Source organism: Hypomesus nipponensis, chromosome 1 (assembly GCF_054491055.1).
Source record: "Hypomesus nipponensis isolate SF chromosome 1, ASM5449105v1, whole genome shotgun sequence".
NCBI classification, from domain to species: domain Eukaryota; kingdom Metazoa; phylum Chordata; class Actinopteri; order Osmeriformes; family Osmeridae; genus Hypomesus; species Hypomesus nipponensis.
The window spans coordinates 15,017,260-15,031,858 of NC_140361.1; the positions used below are offsets into that span (position 1 = coordinate 15,017,260).

General features: G+C 45.9%; 2 protein-coding genes across 2 annotated transcripts; one reads left to right on the forward strand and one right to left on the reverse strand.

Annotated features, from left to right (window-relative positions):
* Window positions 1–10,127: 10,127 nt before the first annotated feature.
* Window positions 10,128–11,620, reverse strand: smim19 (small integral membrane protein 19). The gene is made up of 3 exons (XM_084696651.1): window positions 11,369–11,620; window positions 10,887–11,011; window positions 10,128–10,768 (listed from the first exon to the last, which is right to left on the reverse strand). The coding sequence occupies exons 1-3, from the start codon at window positions 11,497–11,499 to the stop codon at window positions 10,707–10,709; spliced, it is 318 nt and encodes a 105-aa protein (XP_084552777.1). The 5' UTR covers window positions 11,500–11,620; the 3' UTR covers window positions 10,128–10,706.
* Window positions 11,621–11,697: 77 nt separating this feature from the next.
* LOC146302729 (uncharacterized) lies at window positions 11,698–13,522 on the forward strand. Its single transcript, XM_084696637.1, has 5 exons — window positions 11,698–11,880; window positions 12,037–12,207; window positions 12,314–12,413; window positions 12,485–12,615; window positions 12,768–13,522. The coding sequence occupies exons 1-5, from the start codon at window positions 11,821–11,823 to the stop codon at window positions 13,071–13,073; spliced, it is 768 nt and encodes a 255-aa protein (XP_084552763.1). The 5' UTR covers window positions 11,698–11,820; the 3' UTR covers window positions 13,074–13,522.
* Window positions 13,523–14,599: the final 1,077 nt, after the last annotated feature.

Genomic DNA, 14,599 nt, shown 5'->3' on the forward strand with positions numbered 1-14,599 from the left:
CGCCACCTCTCCTATCCGCGTACCACCGTGAGGCAGCGAGCCCCACTGACCCAACAGAGCTCACTACACCCACCACGCACACACACACACACTTTCATATGCACATATGCACACACACACATACACACATACACATACACGCACGCATGCTGTCCATACACCCATAGACAAACGCACACATTCCCATACTTTCACGAACACACACACATACACACACATACAAACACATCCTGTACACACACACACACATAAACACACACATTCACATACAGTCGCACACAGAGACCAGAAGCGTCCAAACCTGAAACCCCTTCACACACTCCCAGATGTGTGTGCATCTCCCACTGGTGCCTGTCCGCTGTCTGGCAGTGTGTCATAGAGGTCACCCAGGCCTGTCTCTGCTGTCTGGCAGTGTGTCATACAGGTCACCCAGACACCAGGTGGGTCATAGAAGACAGGGGCGACATGCTTCTGGCTCAGAGCTGGTACAAGTGGTTCTGGTGTACCTCCCTTCTTCCTCTCAGTCTCCCTGTCTATCTACCGTCTCCCTGTCTCCCTGTCTATCTACTGTCTCACTGTCTCACTGTCTATCTACTGTCTTCCTGTCTATCTACCGTCTCCCTGTCTCCCTGTCAATCTACTGTCTCCCTGTCTATCTACTGTCTCACTGTCTCACTGTCTATCTACTGTCTCCCTGTCTCACTGTCTATCTACTGTCTCCCTGTCTCCCTGTCTATCTACTGTCTCCCTGTCTCCCTGTCTATCTACTGTCTCCCTGTCTATCTACTGTCTCCTGTCTCCCTGTCAATCTACTGTCTCCCTGTCTATCTACCGTCTCCTTGTCTCCCTGTCAATCTAATGTCTCCCTGTCTATCTACTGTCTCACTGTCTCACTGTCTATCTACTGTCTCCCTGTCTATCTACTGTCTCACTGTCTCACTGTCTATCTACTGTCTCCCTGTCTCACTGTCTATCTACTGTCTTCCTGTCTATCTACCGTCTCCCTGTCTCCCTGTCAATCTACTGTCTCCCTGTCTATCTACTGTCTCACTGTCTCACTGTCTATCTACTGTCTCCCTGTCTCACTGTCTATCTACTGTCTCCCTGTCTCCCTGTCTATCTACTGTCTCCCTGTCTCCCTGTCTATCTACTGTCTCCATGTCTATCTACTGTCTCCTGTCTCCCTGTCAATCTACTCTCTCCCTGTCTATCTACTGTCTCCCTGTCTCACTGTCTATCTACTGTCTCCCTGTCTCACTGTCTATCTACTGTCTCCCTGTCTCCCTGTCTATCTACTGTCTCCCTGTCTCCCTGTCTATCTACTGTCTCCCTGTCTATCTACTGTCTCCTGTCTCCCCGTCTATCTACTGCCTCTCTGTCTATCTACTGTTTCACTGTCTCTGTCTATCTACTGTCTCCCTGTCTATATACTGTCTCCCTGCCCCCCCCCCCCCCCGTCTATCCACAGTCTCTCTGTCTCCCTGTCTTTCTACAATATCCCTGGCCCCCCTGTCTGTATACTGTCTCCCTGGACTGCCTCCCTGCCTGTCACTGTTTCACTTATTTTCTGTCATTTTGCAATGATTGGTAATTGCTCCAGTCCTCAAGCTCCAGCTTCTGAGGAACTGTTTAGTGTAGAGAGAGAGAGCGAGAGAGAGCTAGAGAGAGAGAGAGCTAGAGAGAGAGAGAGAGAGAGAGCGAGAGAGAGCTAGAGAGAGAGAGCGAGAGAGAGAAAGCGAGAGAGAAAGCGAGAGTGAGAGAGAGAGAAAGAGAGAGAGAGAGAGAGAGAGAGAGAGGGGGGGGAGGGAGAGGGAGAGGAGGAGAGAAAGAGGGGGACAGAGAGTGTGTGCGCTGCGAGTTAATTGCTGCAGGCTTTGGGTGACATGCAAATTGAATTTGGTGACATCTCTGTCCACCCCCTGAACTCCTGGAGTCTGCTGCTCTCAGCGCGCCAGCAACCCTTGACCCCTGGTTGGCATGACGACCTGAAACCTTAATCATTCCTGCCCTTCTGTGAAATGAGCAAACCAACACACATACAGAACCTTCCACATACACTCACCTATACATACAGAACCCTCCCCCCTCACACAAACACACACACTCGCACACACTCGATGTCAGCGAGGAAGAGGATATATTGTACAGGCTACTGCCTCAACGAAGGGAAGAAACTAATTGTGATCAGAAAAGTTACACAAGGTTCTACTGAGGCACACTGGTGCTCCCTAAACCACCTGTACATTAGTTCTCCATCACTGACTCTTTCTAACAACACTATCATATTTACATGTTCCACCTAAAACCTGCTTCTGCCCACATAATACACCTGTGAAGATAACAAATTAAATATCTGCCCTCAATAGGTCCATGTGTGCAAACAAGGTTGTGCTAAGAACATAAAACACCCAACAGCAAACACACATCACCAAGTCTCACTTTACCTGTCTGTCAAACAGACACACCTTCTATTTGCACCATGGAAAACACATGGTTCTTAGAAGCATGCACATGCACACACCTGTACACACACACACACACAGGTCCATCCCTGGGCTCACTGCTAGTATGTGTCTGTCAGGCTCCACAATGTGTGTTGAATCAGAGAGACTGACTTGATTAGTGTTTGTCTAAGGCCTGCTGCTCTTCTTCTGAGCTGCTGCTGCGTTGTAATGCTTTCAACTGAGCCGTGAGTGGATTGTGCTGCCGGAACGCTGGTCGGAGAGGTCACAGTGCCCCCTGGAGGCTCCCTACGACAGTGCAGGGACGACAGCTCCTGCGCTGTCGTCCTGGGTGAACCACAGCGACATAAACAAGCACCTATACATGGCTTTGGTTCCCCATGAGTCACGGCCTGTAAACAATGTGTCTCCTCGTCTAATCCGGGCCTCAGTCAGATGTAGCTGAATGAATAATCCGAACAGGGTTAGTTGGAAGAAGATACACGTGTGCTCAGGTGTTAGCTTGATGCTTAATCTGGCAGTGTGTGGAAGGCGGACACCATGGATAACCCCGGCCCCACACTCAGCCTTTCCCCATCCTCGCATGAGTTCAACCCTGAGGAAACGTTGTGATTTTCAGTCACTCTGTTCGACTGAGATGCTCCAACCTGACTGCTGAAGCTGGGGAACGCGGAGGCCAGTGGGTCCACTTTCGAAATGGCGGAGAGTGAGCTCTCTCCGGAACGACAGCAGCCTCCAAGAGCCAGGCCAGGCGTCGATGCGAGCCTCGGACGCCAGCGCCGCTGCTTATTGTCATCGTCGCTCTGTCTAATCTGGCGTGATGGACTCTCACTTTCACACAATTAGGCCTGCGATATGTTCGGCTCCGACGCCACACTATGAGGCGCCGGGGTGAAGCCGGAATCCATTTTGTCTCTAATAACAGGGTGAGTCTGGGTGGAGAGGCTCCATTTTGGCTCAACACAGCTTAAAAGCAGGGTCGTGCTCTTTCTCCCTGAAGTAGCAATAAAGCACCCTTGGGGAGAGGTTGTTAGTGTGTCATGATGGTCCCCCTTTGTCTCAAATTACCTCCTCTACTCTGGGCATTCTCTCCCTTTATCAGACGTAATCAAATCACAAGTGAGCCAAAGAGCTCTCCCGACACAGGGGCGGGAGGGAGAGGGAGAGAGAGAGAGAGAGAGAGAGGGGGGGGGGGAGGGGAGAGAGGGGGAGAGAGAGAGAGAGAGAGAGAGAGAGAGAGAGAGAGAGGGGGGGGGGGGTGGAGAGAGGGGAGAGAGAGAGACAGAGAGAGACAGAGAGAGAGAGACAGAAAGAGAGAGACAGACAGAGAGAGAGACAGAGAGAGAGAGAGAGAGAGAGAGAGACAGAGAGAGATAGAGAGAGAGAGAGAGAGAGAGAGAGAGAGAGAGAGAGAGAGAGAGAGAGAGAGAGAGAGAGAAGAGAAGCGGGAAGGGAGGATGAGGACACTGTCTATATATATATACACCCATTAGTCAAATAGAACACAAAGGATTGTTTTAATCTTTCAGGCAGAAACAGCAATGCACATTTGGAGTTTGGGCTCACTAAATTACACCATCCCAATCATGTAGGCTTTAGCATCGACTCGGAGACGGATCTCATCCTTAATGATTCTGAGAAGACACATGACATCCTCCTCCACTCGTCTCTCTCTCTCTCTTTTCTCTTTTATGAACTCTCTCACTCCCTCTCTACCTTTCTGAGATGAAAAGGAACGTGAGGGGATTACAATTTCACCAAAGGGACTTGTTACCGTGACGATGGCGAGCAGGTATATCATGTCATCTCGGCTGAAAAGGTCACAAGGAAACAGGCTCAGCGGGTCACTGCAACGCCACAATCACCCGCTCTGGGTGGATTGATCTGGTCTGTTCCAGTCACGCTTTACACTTGAAGCTACTTGGTACCTTTGGGCACAGGCAGAGATCAGTAGTGGAGCATTTGACCATAGCTCAGGATTAGCCCGTTCTGTCCCCCCTTGTTACTTCTCTTTGGAAGTGTTTGCGAAATAAATACATTGCGTCTTCATGCTAACGAGGTCTTCACGGTTTACTCGTCGGCGAGCCATAATGTTGTGCTTCTGGATTGTGGCGTTTTTCCTCTGGCAATGTACGAAACCACTGCCACTAAGTAGGTTGTCAGAGTGCTCGTATGAATGCAGCTCAACCTTCACACGCTGCATGACTCAGCTCGGTGTGACAGAGAGTGATCTCACGCCGGAACACTCCGTCCATCAGTCTCTGAGGTCCCACGCACAAACACGGACGCGTGCACACGCACACACAACCGGGGAAGGGGTGATGGAGAAGATACTTGGCTTGCTTTTATCTCCTTAATGAATAGGCAATGTGAGGAGACGAACAATGTCCAGTTAATCTAGGAGACGTTTTAAAGAGCTCAAGTCAAGGCTTTGTCCATTACATTATAAATCACCTGAATAAAACAAGCGAGAGAGAGAGAGAGAGACAGAGAGAGAGGGAGAGAGAGAGGGAGAGAGAGAGAGAGAGAGAGAGAGAGAGAGAGAGAGAGAGAGAGAGAGAGAGAGAGAGAGAGCAGTTTCTTTGACGAAGAGGAGCAGGAGCCCCCTCTAAAGGAACTAAAAAGTGAAGGCACTTTGTCATTGCATTCATGTAGAGCACAGTGTGTGAATGTGAGTACACGTGTGTGCGTATGTGTGTGTGTGTGTTGCATGCATGCAACTCATCTTTACTCGTGCCAAACTAAACAAGGAAAAACGTATTTCTATACAGTTATTGAAGACAGGAAACAAGGTATTAATTTCCCTGTGGTAAGGAACTTGAAAGTCTCCCTTAGTGTGAAATTGAAGAAATGAAGGAAACAGTTTTCTCAGAACTTGTTTCTGGACGGTATGGGCAAAATGGTTGCCTTAGGCACTGCCTAACCTACACCTTCCTAACAAAGCTAAAACTCTTGTTCCAGAGAAACAACCTTGCATGCTAATTCACCCCAGTCCACCCAACCGCATTCATTTCCCACTTCAAAACTCAAATCCGAGTCACAAAGCCTTGTATTTTCTGTCATTGACTTCCTCAATGCCCGTACGGAAAAGAGGTGCTGGCTACAGTCACATCATTTAACCCTGTATACCCAAGGCTGGACCAAGGCTTCCAAGGTCCCCTCAAGCACAACCTTCATGGCAGCACGCGATGCCAACATACATGTTCCTCGTTGTGGTGCCAAGATAGCTCTCAATCAAAACACTGGAATGGCCAGAAAAATGACATTGATGTCTAGACACACATGCTTCCACAGCTACACAGTGCTGCTAACAGAGAAACATTAAATGCTACCCAACACAACGTTCACCGCCACATTCAAATTGACTCTATCTTAGCACAGCACTGAGCAGTCAAGTTGATGGATCATTTGAAGATGCAGTTGTGTGTGCCTCACAACCCCAAGGAAATGCACCTGGGTTGGGTTATAATCAAACACTCAAAACTTTTGACAAAATACAAAATTTGCACTGCATTCAGACACTATTTACAGCAATGTCAGCCTCTTTTCAACACACTAGCCAGAGCTGCTGGGAGTTTCAGACAAGTAGAGGCATAATTTTGCCATTAACCTCCCCTTTTCCGCAGGTGTAGTTGTCAAATACACAATGACAATCCATGAGTTGACCATTCAGGAGTTGACGATTCATAAGCATGTCTGACTCTCCAGTGCTGTTGTCCACGTCAGCCTCGAATCGTTCGGTCTGTTCTCAACCATTGAGGTCATTTGAGTTTATTTGTAAAAATGCCCAACTTCTCAAAAGTAGAGTTAGCTGAAGGCTTTGAATCCTCGCCAATGTCGGACTCTGGGACATTGTTAGCCACAGCAGACTGGTTCACTTGTTTTTCTTCCTGTTAATTTACTTTTTGAAACCCACTGTGATATTTTCAGGCAGACTGATTATTGAACATCCAACCAATGTCCCCCCGTGGTAACATCACACGGAACAGCTACGAGCCCAAAGGCACAACACAACAACAACCAGAAATGTTTTCTTCATCAGTTCGTCTTTTCAGAGGCAGCCATGTTCACCACTGGCCCCTGGTGTCTGGGACCTGAGGGTATGGCTCTGTAACACTGCGGCTCATTGGGAGACTCAGACCTTGTGTGCACCAACCAAAGGAAGAGTCCAAAAAGATGAGTCTTGGAAGGTGATTTCCACTGGTACGGATCTTCATTCAGGGTATGTTGACATTTCTGAATGAGGGCTAGTATATTAGATCAGAGGAACACTATGTGCTTCAAAGAAAATGTAGAAATGTATAGCATAGACTACACTTAAGTGAATGACACGGGATAGCACTATGATTCTTCATTTATTCTTATGATATGCTTTCAAATAGAACTGGTAGCGGTTTGTGGCAGAGAGATGAGAGATATGTGTTCCTTCTCAGGGTTTCCTCACAGCTTGCAGTAGCAGGGCAAGAACAGAAGAAAAACAGAGAGGGTTCCATTCATCCATATGATATATAAAGGCTCCTGCTATCAGAAACAGACAGAAATGTCATTAAGCGCTGCAGGAGATGTTTACCATCGTCGAGTCTTCGTACTCTCTCTGCGTGAGATTGCTGTTGGGTATTTTCCTCTCTTTTCCTCTCTCTCTCTCTCTCTCTCTCTCTCTCTCTCTTTCCAGCTCTCACTTCCCCAACCTCTCTCTCTCACACACTTTCCTTCTCTCTTTCTCTCTCCCTCACTCTCTCCACCCCTTTCTTCCTCCACCCCTATATCTCTCCCTCGCACTTCCTTTTTCTTTCTCTCTCTCTCCCTCTTTTTCTCTCTCCCTCTCTTCCTCCCCTTCAGACTGGTGTTTATTAATGGCTTTCTGCATGGATGCAAGTGCTTCATTACAGTATGAGATGAGCTGCTGTTATCCCAAACCCAGTGATAAACTCTTTTTAATTACGCCTTATGAAACTATATTAAAAACTATTGAGGTGTGCCTAATTTTTCCACCACCCCCAGCTAGCCTCAGACAAAAAACCCTACATAGGCATGCAGGCGCGCACACACTCACAAACACACATGCGTACACACAGACTATTGATTAGCTGGTAAATGTTTTTCAAAAAAGGTGCCAGCATGCCAGCCACATCTATATTTATCATTTTGTGGGTGTTCCTGAATACCCAGCGTGCTCTCTCACCAAGTCTCTCCTCTGGAGAAACATGTGGTAAACTCAATGAGCTGTGTGTGTTTGGAGATGGAACCGTTTTAAGTATGAAACCAAAATGACACATTTCACGCATGCCCCACCCTTCTCTCTCTCTCACACTCACTCTCTCTCTCACTCTCTCTCTCTCACACTCTCTCTCTCTCACTCTCTCTTTCTCTCTCTCTGTCTCTCCATGCTCCTATTCCCATAAAAAGACCGCAGGTGACTCATTTTGGTCTGCCTACAGCCTCATTAGTCCGTTGCTAATCAAGCAATTAACTTCAGATTGGCTATTGATTAATGTTAGTGCTGAAAAATGTTTCTCAATGGGATAGTACTGGTTAAACATGAAACCACTCGTAATGAGTAACTGGGTAATTAGATAACAAGAGTAATTGTAAAAGCTCATGTACTAGGCTCATTTTCTAATTAAGTGGTGATCCACATGACATGTCTTTCTAGGGGGCACTGATAACAGTGTAAGAATCAGGACATGAATTAGCTGGATCACAATTGGTCAGATCGTATCCATGACATTTAACACGTTGTTTTCATAACCTTACTTAATGGCCTGATTTAATCATGGGAAGTTATTCAATTATGTTTTTCGTTTGTGTCAGGATTTTGTTTGCACTTAGATGGAATTCCTTGTTGATGGGACATGAGTAGACCAGATAGGTGGATTGAAATCAGGTTTAAAACACATTCATGGTAACGTCCAAATTCTCAAAAAAAGAGTCTGAGTTTTTCATATTTGCTGTGATTCCACATCTGATGTATATGTTTCATATAAGAACAATGATTTGCAACTCTATTTCTTTGCTAACTAAATGCTAACCACCTCTTTCTCTTTATCTTATATAAATAAAGTCTTACTTTCAATTCTCACTCACCAGACCACAGTTTTCAGACTTTGAACATGCAACCAATCAAATGAGAAAAAATTGTTCTCATAATATAATGGCTGATTCTTATTGGCAAATGTTGCAGCTTTGCCTGCCTTTACCTCCTGAAACGCTTTTTTTGATTTGGCGGTTCCAAACTCCTAGAATTTTGTAGAACTGAACAATCGGAGCCTTTAGAGCTGGCTACTCCTCTTCATCTACATAGCACAGCTTCACCCAAAGGCAGTCAATGATTCACTGCTAATCCCCACAGAGTACAGACGGCAGACATGAACTTAATAACTGTGGAGTATACATGGGCCTGTTTACCCAGGCAATGACTTGTCAGTTCAACTTCACTCTGATTTTTTTAATTATTTTTTTTATCAAAGCCTGATATTGATGTAAATTAGTCTGTGATTTGGTTAGAACCAATTAAAGGCCAGAATATAACCTGTTGGAGAGCGTGAAAGAAGTTGGGGGGCGTCTCCCAACACTGGCCTTATCAGTGCTGGTAGTTTACACTCCAGTGTGACTATCAATTATCAGGACAATACACCACAGAGCTCAGGGTAAGCTCGGCAGAGCAGTGCTCGACTTCACCGAGAACTGTAGGCCGGCACAATTCAAAACGAACACGCACGCACGCACACATCGGAAGAGGTACGAATAGCGGCTGTGCGCTGGGGTCGCTGATGTATTGATGTGTTTAATCAGCATGCTGTTCCTTCGCCCGCGAGGAGTAATCATTTTTCCATTACGCTACCTCCGAAGGACGTCCACTCGCATTTGTTTGGCCTCTTTTTTGTTGTGTTTCTGGGCCACGGCTTTCCGTTGACTCATGTTTTATTTATTTATTTGATGGATTAGAGGCTGACGTTTTCTGCTAGGCCCCTGATGTAAAATGTCACCTTCCTCGATCACTGCTCCCAACCCCCCCCTACCCTGTCCCACAAAAATCCAGAAACGCACACCCACACACAGGAGTATCAAGGTTTCTGCTCTGAGAACTGTAAAATAAGATGGCGGGAAATGAATAATTGCTAAATCCTCCAAGGTAAGGAGAAGGGGATAGGGTGTCAGAGGGTAAAATCAAGCAAAGCACTTTCCACCCGTTCACTTGTTCTCGTGAGGAAGATAACATTTAGAGTTCTTAACTGTGACAGCCCCTGAGGCTAGCAGTGAACGACTAAGGGCATATCAGAACCATGGACAGCTCTGGGGGCAACAAAGGCCTCGGTGCATCAGCACCTGGTATGGACAGCTCCACAGGGAGAACCCCTAGCAACAATATCTCCATCAAGATCGTCCAATCACTGACCCAACGAGCAGTCTGAGGACTTGACGCACCAGATGAGGATTGAAAATGCTGGACACAAGACGATTTGTTTGATTTGTTCTCCTTGCACAACGTCCATGAAGAGACACATTTAGATGAAGCAGACCAGAGGGGCCTTTTGTTGTCTGGTTGTATATTGCACCTGTCTCTCTTGGGCTGACACATAACATTACAATTACTTATGAACATTCAAAGTTTGGTTAGCAAGGGTTGGAGAAGGGTTGCAACTAGACATAAATGCTACAGAAAAAAAGATTTAACTACAGATTTTATTCTCAGATTTGAAACTACTATTGGTTATTCTACAGTCCTCCAAAAAAACATTTCATCCTAAAATCCACTAGGTGGCAACAAATATCTATTTCAAAAACAAATAAGTACCGGTATTTAAGTACTATGAATGACCACATCTAGCAGTACATTTTGAATTTTAAAAAGAGTAATGTGTAACAATATATACACAACATCAACATGTTTAATTCTTCATTCACAGATACACTGCAGACTTTGAATTAATACAACCAACTCAAAGTATTGCTACCAAAGGCCATACACTGTCCCTTTCCCTTCCCCTCAATAGGCCACACATCCATGGCTCCACGATGAGTGTGCCTATGATTGACAAAAAAATAAGACAACATAGTGTTTTCTTCCAAAAAATGTCCATCTACAAAAAAAGGGCAGAAACTCCATCCTGCCGACTGCTTAGATCGACCCACCGTATAAATCTGTGGGGAGGATAAGATGCAGTTGCCTCACTTTGGATTGGGGAACAGGGAGAGAGCGTGGAAAATACGGTGCTGTCATGCAGAATGTGTCTTCCTGCTGCGTCATTCCATGGAGAGCTGAACACTGTCACTCTGGCTTTGCTGGTGTTGGTCAAACTTACGGGCTGGAAAACAAAAACAGAAGAGATCAAATACATTTAGGATACGATGAAAAGCGGTACAGTGTTGGGCTTTCAACCTTTGCAATACAACTTGGAACACACGAAAAGTACTCGTACACACAGAGAGAGTACATTTCCAGCTGCTGTCGTAGTCTAACTTTCTTCAGGTTGTCGTAGAAGTTTGGCTCTGTCGTTGTCCCCGCGGTGGGCGGCAGTGCGAAGATCCGCATTATCTTCCTCTTGTTCCTAGAAGGGCAACGATAGAGATGTTTTCTGAAGTCGGACTCAGAAGGTTCAAACTACAGACACTCATGGAACACGTGATGCATAATGGAGTTCCTGAAGCTACCTGAATCACACGGTATCTCAAAAGCATGGTATGAATGGCATTTTCATGTCCATAGCATATACCATATTTGAATGTGACTTTTAATTAGACAGTTCCATTAAATACAGCATGTTAGCATGTTAGTAGAGCTATCAATTCAAGTGAAGCAGCCAAAACGTCATTCAAAACATTCCTACAATTGGCCATCCTGTCATGCTGTTAGCTAGTTATGTTAAGAGCTGGGTATCTATTCGGAGAAACAGTGTCTTACTTACTTTCTTGCATACATTAGCAACCCGAAGCTAACCAGAATTACAAGCAGGTAGACATTGGTGGCCTCATTCCAAGCTTCGTGCACAGAGTAATCCAGAGACTCCTCGTTCGCCATAACCCCATGGCCACCCATTGCAATTCAACTAAATGTGAACTAGGTCTATTGCTAAAAACCTTTTCAAAGTGCCAGAAATGTGTCTAATACCAGCTCGCTTCGTTGTGCGTCTGCGACACAGAAAAGTGTAAACAGAACGATGACGTAATTTCCGCGTTACAGGCAATGAGAGCGCCCTCCATTGGCCAGGAGGGAGGGTGCTTGAAGGAGGAGGTTCAAGTGGTAGGAGTGACTCCCGTTCCAGAATACGGTTGGGCGGTTGAGGCCACTAGCTCCTCCTCAGAGCCAGAATCTGGAATCAACAACGCGAGTCTTGACAGTCCACACACAGATCAAGTCATGGCTAGTGGCAGAGTTCTACGACTATTTAGCAGGCCTATAACTAACCTGTCGGTACATGTGAGTACTCAGACAACTGACTTTGGTTGAAGGGATGGAACTAACTAGATTAGCAGGTGCTACAATCCTTTCGTGTCACTGGACCTCCTTGCACGAGGTAAGCTTTCTATGTTCTTGTGTTTACGCATGTACCTGTTTAACTTTCGTTCTTGGCAGACATCTCTCGGCCTCTTTCGGAAGAGAGCGGCCGTGGCCGCTGTTAGTGCGACCCAAAGACCGTTCTCCAGTGATGCACCTCCTCCCGAGCACATCAGCAGATACCCGGTGCCATACAAGAAGGACCTGCCTTTTGACATCGTGGAGCTGATGGAGGAAGTGGAGACCAAGGTGGGAAGCACCTGCGCAGTATACGTGCTTCACCTCCGGGCCAACTAAAAGTTTATGAAGTTAGTAGTGAATATGTTAACGTGTTTGTTGTTGTACTTCTTGAAAGGGGGGATTTTTGCCCAATGTTTTTAAAGTCCTGGCACACCGACCAGCAGAATTCAGGGCATTCTTCACTTACTACAATGAGCTGATGAACAAGGAGACAGGTAGGGAACACAACACACTGTGTGTGGGTGTGGGTGTGTGTGTGTCCTGTTGATGACTGTCTTTTTTTCAGGACATCTGACAAAGGCAGACAGGGAGCTTATTGTGGTCGCCACCAGCATCCACAACCAGTGTCTCTACTGCGTCATATCCCACAGTGCATTGCACCGCATATACTCCAAGAAACCCACACTATCAGACCAGGTGAGTCGTCTCTTTTGTCTTTCTCTAGATTGGTCAGATTGGTATCTCTAGATACTTAACGTGTCATGTCTTTCTTTTTGTGTCATTTTCTTTCTCACTCACTCACTTACTCTCACTTTCTCACACACACACACACACACACACACACACAGGTGATAGTGAACTATGAGAACGCAGATCTGTCCCCTAGGGACCGCGCCATGTTGGACTTTGCCATGGCTGTGTGTCGCAGCGACACCATCACCGACCAGCACTTCCTGTCTCTTGAGGAAGTGGGCTTCGATCGCGAGGATGCCTGGGACATTGCTGCCATTGCCGCCTTCTTCGCCATGTCTAACCGCCTGGCCCACCTGACGGACATGAGGCCCAACTCAGAGTTCTACAACATGGGCCGCATGCCCCGGGAAAAGAGCAGAGACAAGAGCCAGCCAGAGGGGAGTGGAGAAACTGGCCAGTAAATATAAAAGTGTGTGTATGTGTGTGTTCTCTTATTATTATTCTTATTCGTCAAACTTTGTCCTTAACTGTCTTCTGACCTTTAAGGAAAGTGACAGTAAGACCATGAAGAGGCGTGCTTAAAGAGTAAATAAACACCCAAAACATATTTTTAAAGTAAAAAAATCAAATGATTAATACTCAAGCAAGGCTGAACATGTCTATCCTGTTCTATATTTAGACTATTCTTTGCAAAGGAAATATTTTGTACTTCTTGGTTGTGTTTTGGCCCAGAGTGGTTTAAAACATTAGAAGCTGAGGCTGAAACTTGGGTGTAAGTCTTTGTGTTGATATGCGTTGGTCACAGTAAATGTTCAGCAACGAAAATGCACTTTTTTAGTCAGTAACTCTGATTCACTTTGAATGCAATACTAAAAGCATAAATAAACACGTTTATATTATGAGTGTTAAATGTTCAAGCTTCAGTGATCTGTTTATTTACACTATTTAGACATTCAGGAAATGAAGTAGAACCAAGATTTGAATGTTAAAACAGACTTCATTCGATTTCAGAGCAGTCGTCCTCCGTATCTGGTTCCACCACTAGAAGGCGATAGCTTATAGTGCTGGTAAGAAGACTATCTGAAAAGCTTGACCATGGATGTATTGGCTTGGTTGCATAATCGTCCACGGTGCAACTCATTCTAATGAATCCCAAGGCCCCAGTGCCTGGACCAGTGCTATAGCACCACAATCACACTAGCGGCTGTCATAGTCTTTTGTAGTTGATTTAATTTTTTCAATAACACATCTCAAACAACATAACACAATCAGACACCACCATATTTAGCCATTAAATGTACTGTTCCAGAAGCATATATGCAGTTTCTACCCTTACTAACGTATTTTGTTTCACATTTTACAATACAGTTGCGCTACACGATCATCATATTACAGTATATTACAAAAGCAGCCATCGTGGATGTTGACAAGCAGACCATAGCTCTCGTCCTTACTCAAGTCATAATAGTCATGGGCAAACTGCATCTCATTCAGAGGTCATCTCACTGCCGAAGCTGAAATAGGAGGATTCTACCTGGCGGTCTCTTTTTCAAGGTCCATACAGTAGTCTTAGATTGCGGTGTTCAAAAAGAGGAGATTCAAAGTAGGCCTACCACTCGCCAGTCCGTCACTGCCTCCACCCACTAATCTGCATACATTCAGCTCTGTCATGGAAGTCGGGTGGTTGAGTGGTTAGGGAATTGGGCGAGTCGCTCTGGATAAGAGCGTCTGCTAAACGACTAAATGTCAAATGTGAATCATGAAGGGTCACGTTATCTGCTGTGTCCCAGTGCTAATGGGGTAAAACGAGGTCAGGTAACCTTTGACCCTGGCCTGTTTTACTGTTGTGGCCCAAGGTCCGACACCTTCACCTTGCGTAGGCTGCAGTGGGTTTCTCATCGTTTACATGTATCTGTTCTCGAGTCTGTTGCTCTGGAATACCACGCTGTTTGCTACGCTTCACATCCCCCCCCCCCACCAAATCTTA

Bases quoted from the DNA above. Each gene is read 5' to 3' on its own strand.
- smim19 (XM_084696651.1), bottom strand. From the start codon at position 11,499: ATGGGTGGCCATGGGGTTATGGCGAACGAGGAGTCTCTGGATTACTCT. The intron at 11,012-11,368 runs GTAAGTAAGACA...TTGCCCTTCTAG, and splicing joins TTGCTAATGTATGCAAGAAA to GAACAAGAGGAAGATAATGC. The intron at 10,769-10,886 runs GTGTGTACGAGT...TTTGTTTTCCAG, and splicing joins GCTGGAAATGTACTCTCTCT to CCCGTAAGTTTGACCAACAC.
- LOC146302729 (XM_084696637.1), top strand. From the start codon at position 11,821: ATGGCTAGTGGCAGAGTTCTACGACTATTTAGCAGGCCTATAACTAAC. The intron at 11,881-12,036 runs GTGAGTACTCAG...CGTTCTTGGCAG, and splicing joins TAACTAACCTGTCGGTACAT to ACATCTCTCGGCCTCTTTCG. The intron at 12,616-12,767 runs GTGAGTCGTCTC...ACACACACACAG, and splicing joins AACCCACACTATCAGACCAG to GTGATAGTGAACTATGAGAA.